Raw genomic sequence first — 11452 nt, forward strand, 5'->3', positions numbered from 1 at the left:
TGCCCTGAAGGCAGTGCTAGCACGGCAGGCTGGAGATCGAACCTCCTTGCAGGTGCTTCAATCCGCTGAGCTATTTGGCCAGCCCTACATTTTTGTTATTGAAGAAATATTTATTTTTTGCAGAACCAGGGATTGAAACTCAGGCCCCTGCGCTTGCCAGGCAAGCGCTTATTCTACTGAGCTATCTCCCTGGCCCACAAAGAAATATTAAAAGAAAAAATAAAATTAAGGGTGTGAGACCTAGGTGACCTTGGGTAACACAACTTTTAGTTTGCTTAACTGTATTGTGTAAAAATTAAAACCTGTGCCTCATGATTATTGAGTAAATGACATGAGGTTCCAAATCAGCTTTAGTTGTCAGGTCCTCTTCTACCCCCCAGCATGGGGATTGAAATGGCCTCCCACATGCTAGCAAGCACTCACGCTGCGCTGCATCCCCATCTGAATTTTGCAGTCTTCTAGTAACAACACAGGCTTTGGGTAACTAAACAGCCTCACTGATGGGGTTTTTGTTTCCACTCCTAACTCCAGTCTCTTCAACTTCTTCCTGTATATACCTGTGGCAGGTGGCAGTTGTCACATGCTCATTGTATGTGGCAGATGACATTGAGCCAGAGAAGAAACCCATATGCTGTCCTAAGAATGCAGGACATCATGGAACAAGAATTGGCGCTGGCTAACAAACAGTTGCTACTGGTGAGTTCTAGGATCTGAGGCTCACCCTTCACTGCCTGCACCTCTGTCAGTCAGTATTCCCAGCACCTGATCACAGCATTTTTTTTTTTTTTCCCGGAACCGGGGATTGAACTCAGGGCCTTGAGCTTGCCAGGCAAGTGCTTATTCCACTGAGCTATCTCCCCAGCCCCCTATCACAGCATTCTTACTGATCTTCATTCTGAGGCTTTTCACCATGATAGCAGGATAACTCTTTAACTATAAATTCCCAAGGTTTTTTTTTTTTTTTTTTCCAGTAAGTGTTTCATTGCATCCGGCTTGCACATGACATGAGTCGTCTTTTTTTTGTGTGTGGTACCAAGGATTGAACTTGGGACCTTATGTTTGCCAGGCAGGCACTTAAACTGCTGAGTTATATCCCTGGCCGTTATATCGGAATTGCCTCTCGGCGCACCTGCCTCACCCATACACTTTCTGTCCCTGGGGTCCCAATCTCTGTCACATCACCATCTCTATCCTATGCCTAACAGAATTCCTAGTTTGTGCCCAGTGGGGTGGCACATGCCTATATCACTGAATTCAAGGTCAGCCTGGGTGACATAGTCCAAGGCTATTCTGTACCACATAGCAAGGCTCTGTCTCAAAAAAAAAAACAAACAAAAAAAGTCTTGCTTTGTGGTATGTCCTCAGGAAATATTTGCTGATCTCCACCCATGGAGAAAAAAAATCAAAAAAACATCTCCACTGGTTCAGCCTCTGCTACAGTTTCACTTTATGTCATAACTAAGAAGCAGTCCAAGAAATCACAAGTCATAGTAAAGCAGGGAAGAGGGGAAAGGGTGGTAAAAGAGGGCCAGCACTACGCTCTCCTGTCCTCCAGGTCCGGCAAGCTGCCCTGCACCAGCTGTTTGAAAAGGAGCATCAGCAATACCAGGAGGAGCTCAACCAGATGGGCAAAGCTTTTTATGTGGAGAGACTCTGACAGCCTTCGAAACACTGCTCTTCCATTCTCGTCACACCTGCTAACCAAGCCTTGCTGAGCCTTTGCGCCTTGAACTACCCTCCCCAAACTGACCTGGGCTGGACCCAGGTTTAAAAAAATGCTCATACCCACCTCTTCACTCTTAACCTTGTGCCATTTAGGAATCAGTGCATGAAAAAAATGATGAAAAACAAGAGTGACGCCTTGTGGTCAGACTGAGATATGCCATGTCAACGTCCACAGGTGAAAGGATGGGCAATGTTACAGATGAAAATCCTGCTTTGGCTGAACAAATAAAGCTGTGTCTTATATATAAGGATCAAACTTAGACCACGTGGCCCATTTTTTCAGCCCTAAACCCAGATTTGTGCCTACCTTTCTGGATTTTATGTACCACTTCGCAGATCTCTCCTAATCTTTTCTGTATGGACAAATAACTTTGAATATGGCTATTAATCTACAGGCACTGTGGTGCTTCAGTATCAGGAGACATGCATTTTAGGCTTTGAATCGTCCTTTGGAGAAGCTCCTTTCTGCTGGGCCTGAATTTCTAGCTCTACAAGAATGAGAGGGTTGGGGCCAAGGATATAGCTCTGTAGCATAGCACCAGCCTGGCAAGCACAAGGTCCTGAGTTTGATTCCTAGTTACCAAAAAAAAAAAAAAAAAAGAGGGAAAGGGTTGTAAACTCATGTGGCTCCAGTCATTGGGCAGGTAATGTAGCAAGCACAAAAAACAAGAGTAGTGGGGCTGGAGAGATGGCTCAGTGGTCTAAAGCACCTACTTAGAACAAGCTTAGCAAAGCATCAGGGACCGCGGTTTGATCCCCCAGCACCACATGCCAGCCAGCCCCGCCCCCTGGAGGGCTGAGCTGGCCACACACACACACCACACACACACACTCTCTCTCTGTCTCTCTCTCTCTCAAATAAATAAAAATTAAAAAACAAGAGTAGTGGCATTTGTGGAGTCTGAAAAGAGCATGTCCATTCCGAGGCATTCAATATTGAACAGTACTAGTTGATCATATGCATTGATAGGCCATGGAGAACCTTACTAGCTAAGAGTTCCCTTTATGTACAGGTGCCATCTGGAGCAGCCAGTAACAACTACAGACTCACGCTGTTGCCCGCAATGTAACCCCACTCCAAGTTGTCTTTCTCTAGTCTCTTCCCCTGGCTCCCAGCCTTCCTGAAGGCCACTCACCCACTATGATACACTCTTCATTCTCCCCTCCCTCCAATTGTCTTCTGAAGCCCACATTTTTCATCACCTAACTGTCAGAGCTGCTTCCTTCTGCCCCTAAACACCCTTCTTGGGAGCACTGGGAGGCAGCAGGACACAAAAAGAACACAGGGCAGGAGGATATCACCACAAATTAGAGACCAGCCTGGGCTACATAGTAAGACCTTGTTACAAAAATTCCAGGCATGGTGGTGCATGCCTGGAATCCCAGCACTCAGGAGGCTGGGGCAGGAGGATCATTGTGAGTTTGAGCATAGCCTGGGCTACAAAATGAGCTCAAGGCCAGCCTAAACAGCATATCAAGACCGTGTCTCAAAAAGACCAATATTAGTAGTAGTGCATGTCTATAATCCTAACACTAAGAAGGCTGAGCTGGGGGAATCACTGGGGTTGGAGTTTAAGGCCAACCTAAATGACATAGTGAGAGCCTGTCTTAAAAAAAAAAAAAAAATCCACCATTACCACTTAAAGCCTGCCTGCCTCACCAGCCTACAAGCTTTTTGTCTTCTTTGGTGTAAGAATTCACAAATAATTACTGACTGAAGATGGAGGTCAGCCAGACATGGTGGCTCACATCTGTAACCCCAGTGGGCACAATGTAACCCATACCTGACAAATGTGCTTTATTGGAGACAAAACTGTACACACATGGCCTGCACTTGACCATTCCCTAAGAGTAGGTCTCTTATTCCCTCTGTTTTCCTACCCTCTCATCCCCAAAGGCTGGGTCCATCTCACTTCCCTCTTTCACCTCTTTTTTTTTTTTTTTTTGGTATGCTTCTTTCATCCTTGTCTCCTAGTCCACCTTCTGCTGCTAATTCACAGGCGGGATAGCCTAGAGTGAAAAAGAATAGCTTTAATCCTAAGCACATGGGTTGGCAAGATAGCCCAGTGGACTAACCAGCTTAGGCAAACATAAGGACTAGGGTTTGACCCCTGCACCACATGCCATGCCAGTGCTGCCACCAGGTTCACTGAGCTGGCTACCAAGACCAGGTGGCCAAGACACATCTGTAATCCCAGCACTGGGGAGGCTGAAAACAAGAGGATCACTACAAGTCCAAGCTGCATAGTGAGACCCTGTACCAAATATATATATACGATAGAAATAATGATCCTAAGAAAATTGGGTTTCAATCCTGACTGCCACTTACTGGTTGTGTGGCCTTGTATGAGCTATTTTAGTTTTCTGGGTTATAGTTCCTTCCCTGTAAACTGGAGACAATGTCTACCTCACTGAGTTGCTGTGAGATTAAATAAAGTACATAGCAGAGAGCTGCACATAATGTCCTTTGTGGTGACCCACAGTGATATGTTCCTACCTCTATGATAGCTTCTCCCTTATTTTCACTGCACTACCTGGACATCCCCTACCTCCAACCCACTCCTTCCCTCGCCAACCTCTTCTATTTCTCTCTTCCTCTTTTCTCTGTTCATCTGGACCCAGAGAATGCCCCATCCCTTCTGCCTGATTCCTGACCTTGGCCCTTTACCCCAGGGCTTGTCACTCCCGAGCTGGCTCCAGTATTGGCAGGTTGGCCCCCTGCAGAGCCCATCTTTGCTGACCCTCTCTGCATATTCTGTCTGCTCTCATCACGTCACCCCATTGCACCCACCCAGCCCCTCTTCCCTCTGTGGGGTGCCTTACCCAGTTCTGTGGCTTAGAAGGCCTCAGTGCAATGTGAACTAGTTGCTTAGGAAGCACCTTCAGGAGAGTTGAAGGGTTTTCATCAGAGGCCATGTGATATTTCTGTATGCTTATGCCATTCAGGGTCTCTTTCCAAGAGCGATGCTGCTCCCCACACTGATACTCCCAATCTGCCCTGTTCCCCCAGTGCCCAGACACATTTTTTCAGTTCCCACTGGGCTCCTTTCCAAGCTCTTTTCCTGCAGCCTCTGGTTCCCCAGTGTGGTCAAGCTCTCAGGGAAAAGAACTAAAACTTTGGGAGCTAAGGATAAGAAGAGAGGACAAGGAGATAAAAATTACACACACACACACACACACACACACACACACACATCCTCTCTGCAGGCCACAAAAATGGTACTCCACCACAGGCTCCTACCTTGGGTCCTGCATGCCCATTTGTTAGTCTTTCCCTGGAAAAAAAAGAGCCACACAACAGGCACTGACTGGGCTTGGGACAAGATATCGATCTAGATCAAGGTCAGTGTGGAGTTGGTGCATGGGGGGAGGGCTGGTGTCAGGACTAATGGAAACAAGGACACAGGGAACAGGCCTGAGGCTGAAGCAGTGTTCCCCTCCCACCCCACACTTCCACTGGAGCCCCCCAGCCCCTGGCACAGCTATAATTCAGGCCCCTTTCTGTCACAGTGGACAGAAGCATCTGCCCACTACATGACATCCACAAACCCGATTCTTTCCAAAGGAAAAACCCCAAGAAAGGAACAGGCTGGAGTCCTGTGAGGGAAGACCCTTGGAGATGCCAGTCGGGAAGTTCTCGTAGAAAGCCCCAGCAGAGAAGGGGAGTCCTAAAGACTACAGGCAACTTTCTAGCAGAGGGGGTTTCCTCTCTTACCCTCCATCTAAAGCCATAGTTTCAATTCTGTCAGGCAGGAGAGACCACAGGTCTTCTCTTCTTAAGCCAGGCTAGAGTCTGCCGGAGAAACAGCTCACTACTCTGTTCTGCACGTCTGACGCTGACTGTACAGAGGATGTCTGGAGGACATGGGAAAAAGGTGAGGAGGGACAAGATAGCAGAAGAAAATCAGCATCTTGGAAGCTTCTCATGCTACTTATCCATAGAATCTAAGAGCAGAAGTGTCTGAGGTGGGAGGGGTACTTGCGAAGGTTAGGAGCCTATTGGAAAAATAAAGCAGGATATGCAAGCCTCCCACCCCCATGCCCGGAAAGCCTTGGGGTTGCTGGAATGGCATCGAAGACAGCAGGTGGCAAAGCAGATGAGAAGCTGCTGACACAGCTGATCCTCTGGGCACTGGGGCCGTGACATAAGGGGGCAAAGCTTCGTGAGGGAGCTTTGGCAAATGATAGGTGCCCGGATGTGGAGCTCTGCCCAGTATCTCCCTCGCTAGGCCAACGTGGCCCCACAGAGGCCAGGCAAAGGGTGAGAGACGTGGTGGCAGGGACAGCACGGAGGGCAGATGAGTAAGAGGGGAGGGCAGGAGTCAGTGCCTGCTGAGCAGGTGGCTCCATGTAGACATGAGTGGCCCCTGGTGTCTCTGCCAATGCCTTTCTTGGCAGTGAGGAGGAGATGACCACCAAGCTCACCTGCCTGCTTCTGTGTGATATGTTTGATATTGGGTTGTTTAATGAGGAACCAACTAAATGTCAAACATATTCCTACAGTAGTAGGTGATTCAGCACCGCTAGCTCTTCTACCTCAACCTCAGGGGTTCTGGGATTCTTGTTATTTTTACCAAACTACTTCTCTCCAGGACTGCCTCCTCCCCACAGACCAGTAACAGCCACCTAATGTGGATTTTGATCTTAACCTAGAGGACCTGTATGGGAGTGGGGGAGAGTTCGAATTTGGTGATCATATCTCTATCTTGTCCCCTTATTCTAGAATGGCTATGTGTCTCTTCCTTCTTATTTTCTCCTTATCATCGTCCTCATTTTTCACTGCCTCCTCTCTCTGGGACCTTCCATTATTCCCTGGTCCCTTCCACTAACTAGTCTACCAGAAAGATCTTTGATTTCTCTGCTTCCCTTCATAAAGGAAGCTTCCCTTCATGAATGGTCCATCTGCCTGGTCTACCAGTAGTAGTCTACTACTATTAGCCTATGACTAGAAGCTCTCTGGGCGGACTCCAGCTCAATTTTGCCCTCTGCCCAATGGGTGTCTTAGTTCCTGCATTGTTGATGCTTACACTAACTAGGCTTGACATTATGACTAATTGGGTCACTTATATCCTTCCCTCATATCTCTGGTCACCTTGAGCAGTGCTCACCATTTCCCTGACATATTATTGGGTGTATGGCACCAGTGGAGGGGGATTACTGGCCACCTGTCAATAACAAGACACCAAATGGAAAAATGAATGTGGCCTGGAACTAATCTGGAGAAGAGAGGTGGCAGTGATGGTTATTATGATAGTGATATGGTGGGTGGTGGTTGTTAAGAAGCAAGAGAGAAAGAAGAGTATAGAACGACATAGATCTTAGTAGATGTGGGGGGAAAATTTTCTTTTAAGACCACTATGAGAAAATAGCATAATCTTGTCTGGATTACTTTCCCCATCCCATAATCCCATAACTCATCCACTGGGATGGCCTTCCAGATCCCAGTTGAGCTGTCTTATTCTATTCCTATGGCTCTTAGGGGGAAAGGAACAGCATCTCCCTGCCAATTAGAGACTCCCAAAATAGTACAGCAATTTGATCTGGGGATCTGGGGGAATTGTCAAGGATCATGACTGACCTCCCCCTCTTCACTTTTACTCAAGCTCCCTGAAATCAGGAGATTAAACTCAACCCATGGAGTCTGATCAGCATCCAACACAGTCTAGGGGAGAACAAGGAGAGAGTTGAAGGGCAACCACGACCTTCTGGATGAAAAATGGCATTCTAGAATTATTACATATCCTTCCCTTTTCTGATGATCTCCCCTCTCCTACCATGAACTTTTATTATATTCTGAGAGGAGGTCTCACTATACTGCCCATGCTGATCCCTCTCTGCACTTTTCAAATACTCGGAGAGCTGCTCAGAATGAGTGAGTGGTAAGTTTCAGGGGCAGGGAAAACCTCTCCCCTCCCCTACTTTCCTTTGTCTAAAATCAGCCTCAGCTGTTCCCCCCCCCTTTTTTTTTTCCTGCCGGTGATGTCAGTCCATCAGTGTGTCTTGTCCTGTGTTCTCCTGCGAGAACAATGATGGGGTAGAGAAGACCATATTTGGAATGAGGTGGAGTTGTGAGCACAGATAAAGGCTCAAGTCTAAGAAGCTCCCACACACTCAGGCGGCAGCCCCTCTTTTCTTGCCCTGGTCCCCAGTTCTCCAGCGTTCCCAGGTGAGTCCACCAGTAGCTGCTACCCAGGATGGAGGCCATCAAGAAAAAAATGCAGATGCTGAAGCTTGACAAGGAGAATGCTCTAGATAGGGCAGAGCAAGCAGAAGCCGAGCAGAAACAGGCTGAAGAAAGGAGCAAGCAGGTAGGTACTGACCATGAGATAGAATGGGGTTTTCACAAAACAGGAAAACCACTAGTTTCAGCAACTACTTTGGGTGGAGAGACTCCCCAGTCTCAGTGGATTAGTAGAGGAATATAGGGCACCCAACCCAGACTACCTGCGCGACCTTGGGAAAGTCAGTGGCCCTTTCTGGGCCACCATGCATCTGAAATGGACCATGTTTTAGAAGAAGCCCTGACTTCTGAAGGACAAGGTAAGAGTTTAGCATGCACCATCCCTTTTAAATAGAATCACATACATCTACACCCTTAGATATTTCCTGCCCAAGGGTCCTGGATGAGAACTCATGATGGCTTGGTCATATTAAGGTCAGCAATTAAAGAGTCACAGGTCAAAGCCATAGCATAACTTCTGAAGAAGTGGGCAGAAAGGGGCTGGGAAGACTGGGGGCAGGGGTCTGTCAGAGTCCAAGTCCCTATGGTTGTGTATACATGTTTTTGTGTGTGTGACTCTTGGGGCTCCAATAGCTGGAGGATGAACTAGCAGCCATGCAGAAGAAGCTGAAAGGTACAGAAGATGAACTGGACAAGTATTCTGAAGCTTTGAAGGATGCCCAGGAGAAGCTGGAGCTAGCAGAGAAGAAAGCAGCTGATGTGAGTATTAGATGGGGGATGGGCCAATCAACATGTTTAGATCTTCCTTTCTGACTGCATTCCAAATACGCTTTGACATATACACTACTCACTGGCACACAGAACACACATGTATATGTCCACAGACATGTTTTCACATAGCCACATGCTGATATACCCTCATGATGGCACATATTTTCATTCCCAAAGACTTGCTGGAGCAGGTGCAATGGTGCATGCCTGTAAGCCCAACTTATTCAGGAAGCTAAGTCAGGAGGAGGGCTGGCCTAGGCAACTTAGCAAGAACCTACCTTGAAATCAATACTAATTTTTTAAAAGGTTGTAATGGACCCCAGTGGTAAAGTGCCCTGATTTTGATTTCCAGACCTCCTTTTCCCTGATAAACACTGTCTGTTGGAGCTAGGGCTGTAGCTCAGTGGTAGAGTACTTACCTAGCATGCATGAAGCCTGGGTTCAATCTTCACCACTGCAAGATATAAATAAATAAATAAATAAATAAATAAATAAATAAATAAATAAATAGCAGGCATGTAGAAGTCTCACTTTTATCCCCCACCCCCAGGAATTTATCTTTTTCAGGACCTGGACAAAAGGGGAGGACTCCAAGTCCAGACTGCTATCATGTATCCCACCTCCTCCCCCATGCCACATTCTTAGCTTTTGTGTACAAGGTTTGGCATGTGGGCTTGTGTATTAATAGGGAATCTCTCATCTCTCAACTGGCCAACAAAGCTAGCTCAGATTTCACAATAGGAAATGGAGGTCATGCTGACCCTGACCCTATATGGGTTTATTCTATTGGCTGAAGTAGGCATTTCACTTTATGGCACCAGGATGACCTAGGACTCACAGAGCAATAGAGGGATCACTAGAGTGCTCTTACAATAGAAATTAAAAAGGGGGTGCTGGGGATATAGCTCAGCAGTGCAGTGCCTGTCTGGCAAGCATGAGGGCCTGAGTTTGATTTCTGGCATCTTCCTAGCCCCCACCAAAAAAGCAAAGAAACTGCAAAGGAAATTTATGCATGAAGGCACTACCACTAGACCTCTCCCCATGACCTTGAGGAAATTATCCAGCTTCTATAGGGCCGATTTCTCCATTTGGAAATGATATAAGCACATGTCTGTGACCTTAGCACTTGGGAGGCTGAGTAGGAGGATTGTGAGTTTGAAACCAGCCTGGGTGCATAGCATTTCCCATTGCATGTTATCTTATAATAACCTACATTCTTTCATCTTCAACCTTGACATTTTCTTCAAAGATTAATGAGAAACTAGACAGGAAAGTATTTGGGGGTTAAAAAGGACCATAAGAGGCCGGGGAGATGGCTCAGTGGAATAAGTGCTTACCTGGCAAGCGCAAGGGCCTGAGTTCAATCCCCAGTTCTGCAAAAAACAAAACAAAACAAAACAAAACAAAAGGACCATAAGAATATTTTTTGATACAGATGTGCTGAGGAGTCTGTCTAGGGCTAAGCTACACTCCTGGCCAGAGGTTTTACTTTTTTCTTTTTTGTTTGTTTGGGGTTTTTTTTTAACATAGAGACAAGGTCTTGCTATGCAGTTCACACTGGACTAGAACTCACTGTGTAGTCCACGCTGGCTTCGAATTCTTGGTGATCGTCTTATCTCAGCCTCTCAAGTGCTGGAATTACAGAGATGTGCCACCATGCGCAGCTCCACATAGGAATCTTCCCCCTCACACACATAGGAATATCAACAGCAACAAAAGAACAACTCAACATGGATAAAGATAGTCATTTTTCAACAAATTAAGTTAACAGAAAAATGGGTCCCTGAGCCTGAAATGCTTAAAGTCATGGTTGGTTTTGGAAAACAGCTGGGACCAAGTAGGTCATTCACAGTCATGGGCTCTCACAGTCTGACTGCCATGAGGTTTCTGATTTTCTCTTTGGTTTTCTATTAGGAAAGTAGTAAATTTGAATATATGTTACCAGAGGTTTAAATCACAAGTCAGATAATATATATTACATATGCTCAGTTTCCAAAAGTTTCAGCCATATCAAACTACATTTTCTCTTCTTGAAAAAACTGCAAAACAAACAAAATTTAAAAAAAAAATTGTACTAAGAGAACAAACCCACAAGTTATTCCCAGAGCTTTGGGTAATTGCTTGGTGGCCTGCTGGAGTTGCCTATCCTACTTTACAGGTATAGATGGCCAAATCTGTCTGGTTGTAGTGTATGGCCAGGACGACAGACATTTTTACAAACAAGTATATTGTCAGGTTAGTAACAATTTTGTGAGGTGTTGGGTAACAATTCCCTGGCAAGGTTTTGACGCTGAAACAGTCAGTATGCAGACTGTTATGCCAGGAACAAGAAAAGGAACAAAGAAGTCTTATCTGTTTATAGTGTGGTGTCCTGTCCCACACCTGTGACCCTAGTAATGGGAAGGCTGAGGCAGCCAGCCTAGGGTACATAGTGAGTTCAAGGTCAGCCTGAACTACATAGCAAAAGCCTGTCTCAAAAACCAAAACAAATAAGCAAAACACCAGGTCTAATGTGAGATCTTGGGAGAAGAGAATAACAGAGGCTCTAGGCAACATATCAGTTTGATCTGGAAAATAGGAAAAAATTCCTGAGCTAGGGGTGGTGGTGGTGGATATCTGTGAGTGCAGTGCTCGGCAGGCTGAGGCAGGAGAAACTCCATGAGTTTGAAGCCAGCCTGGCCTACATAATGACTTAAAAGCCAGCCTGAATTACAGAGTGAGACTGTCTACAGAAAAAGAGAGAGAGAGAGAGAGAGAGAGAGAGAGAGAGAGAGA

The 11452-nt window shown here is 46.2% G+C and overlaps 2 protein-coding genes across 7 annotated transcripts in view; both read left to right on the top strand.

Annotated features, from left to right (window-relative positions):
* Positions 1–1969, top strand: part of CUNH1orf189 (chromosome unknown C1orf189 homolog) — a 7447-nt gene extending 5478 nt beyond the window's left edge. Inside the window, exons 3-4 of one of the 2 annotated variants that reach the window (XM_004629816.2) lie at positions 567–696; positions 1556–1969. In XM_004629816.2, coding sequence (XP_004629873.1) covers positions 567–696; positions 1556–1657 — 232 coding nt within the window. In that variant the 3' untranslated portion in view covers positions 1658–1969. Of the gene's footprint in view, positions 1–531; positions 697–1555 lie in introns of both variants that reach the window. The other variant, XM_023713829.1, reaches the window with a different exon arrangement.
* A 5841-nt stretch (positions 1970–7810) lies between these two features.
* Tpm3 (tropomyosin 3) overlaps positions 7811–11452 on the top strand; it is a 34735-nt gene continuing 31093 nt past the window's right edge. For 4 of the 5 annotated variants that reach the window (XM_023713600.1, XM_023713598.1, XM_012514431.2 and 1 more), the window contains exons 1-2: positions 7812–8033; positions 8540–8665. In XM_023713600.1, the coding sequence (XP_023569368.1) occupies positions 7920–8033; positions 8540–8665 (240 nt within the window). In that variant the 5' untranslated portion in view covers positions 7812–7919. Of the gene's footprint in view, positions 8034–8539; positions 8666–11452 lie in introns of all 5 variants that reach the window. The other variant, XM_004629819.2, reaches the window with a different exon arrangement.

Source organism: Octodon degus, unplaced genomic scaffold, assembly GCF_000260255.1.
Source record: "Octodon degus isolate 3935 unplaced genomic scaffold, OctDeg1.0 scaffold00032, whole genome shotgun sequence".
Taxonomy (NCBI): Eukaryota; Metazoa; Chordata; class Mammalia; order Rodentia; family Octodontidae; genus Octodon; species Octodon degus.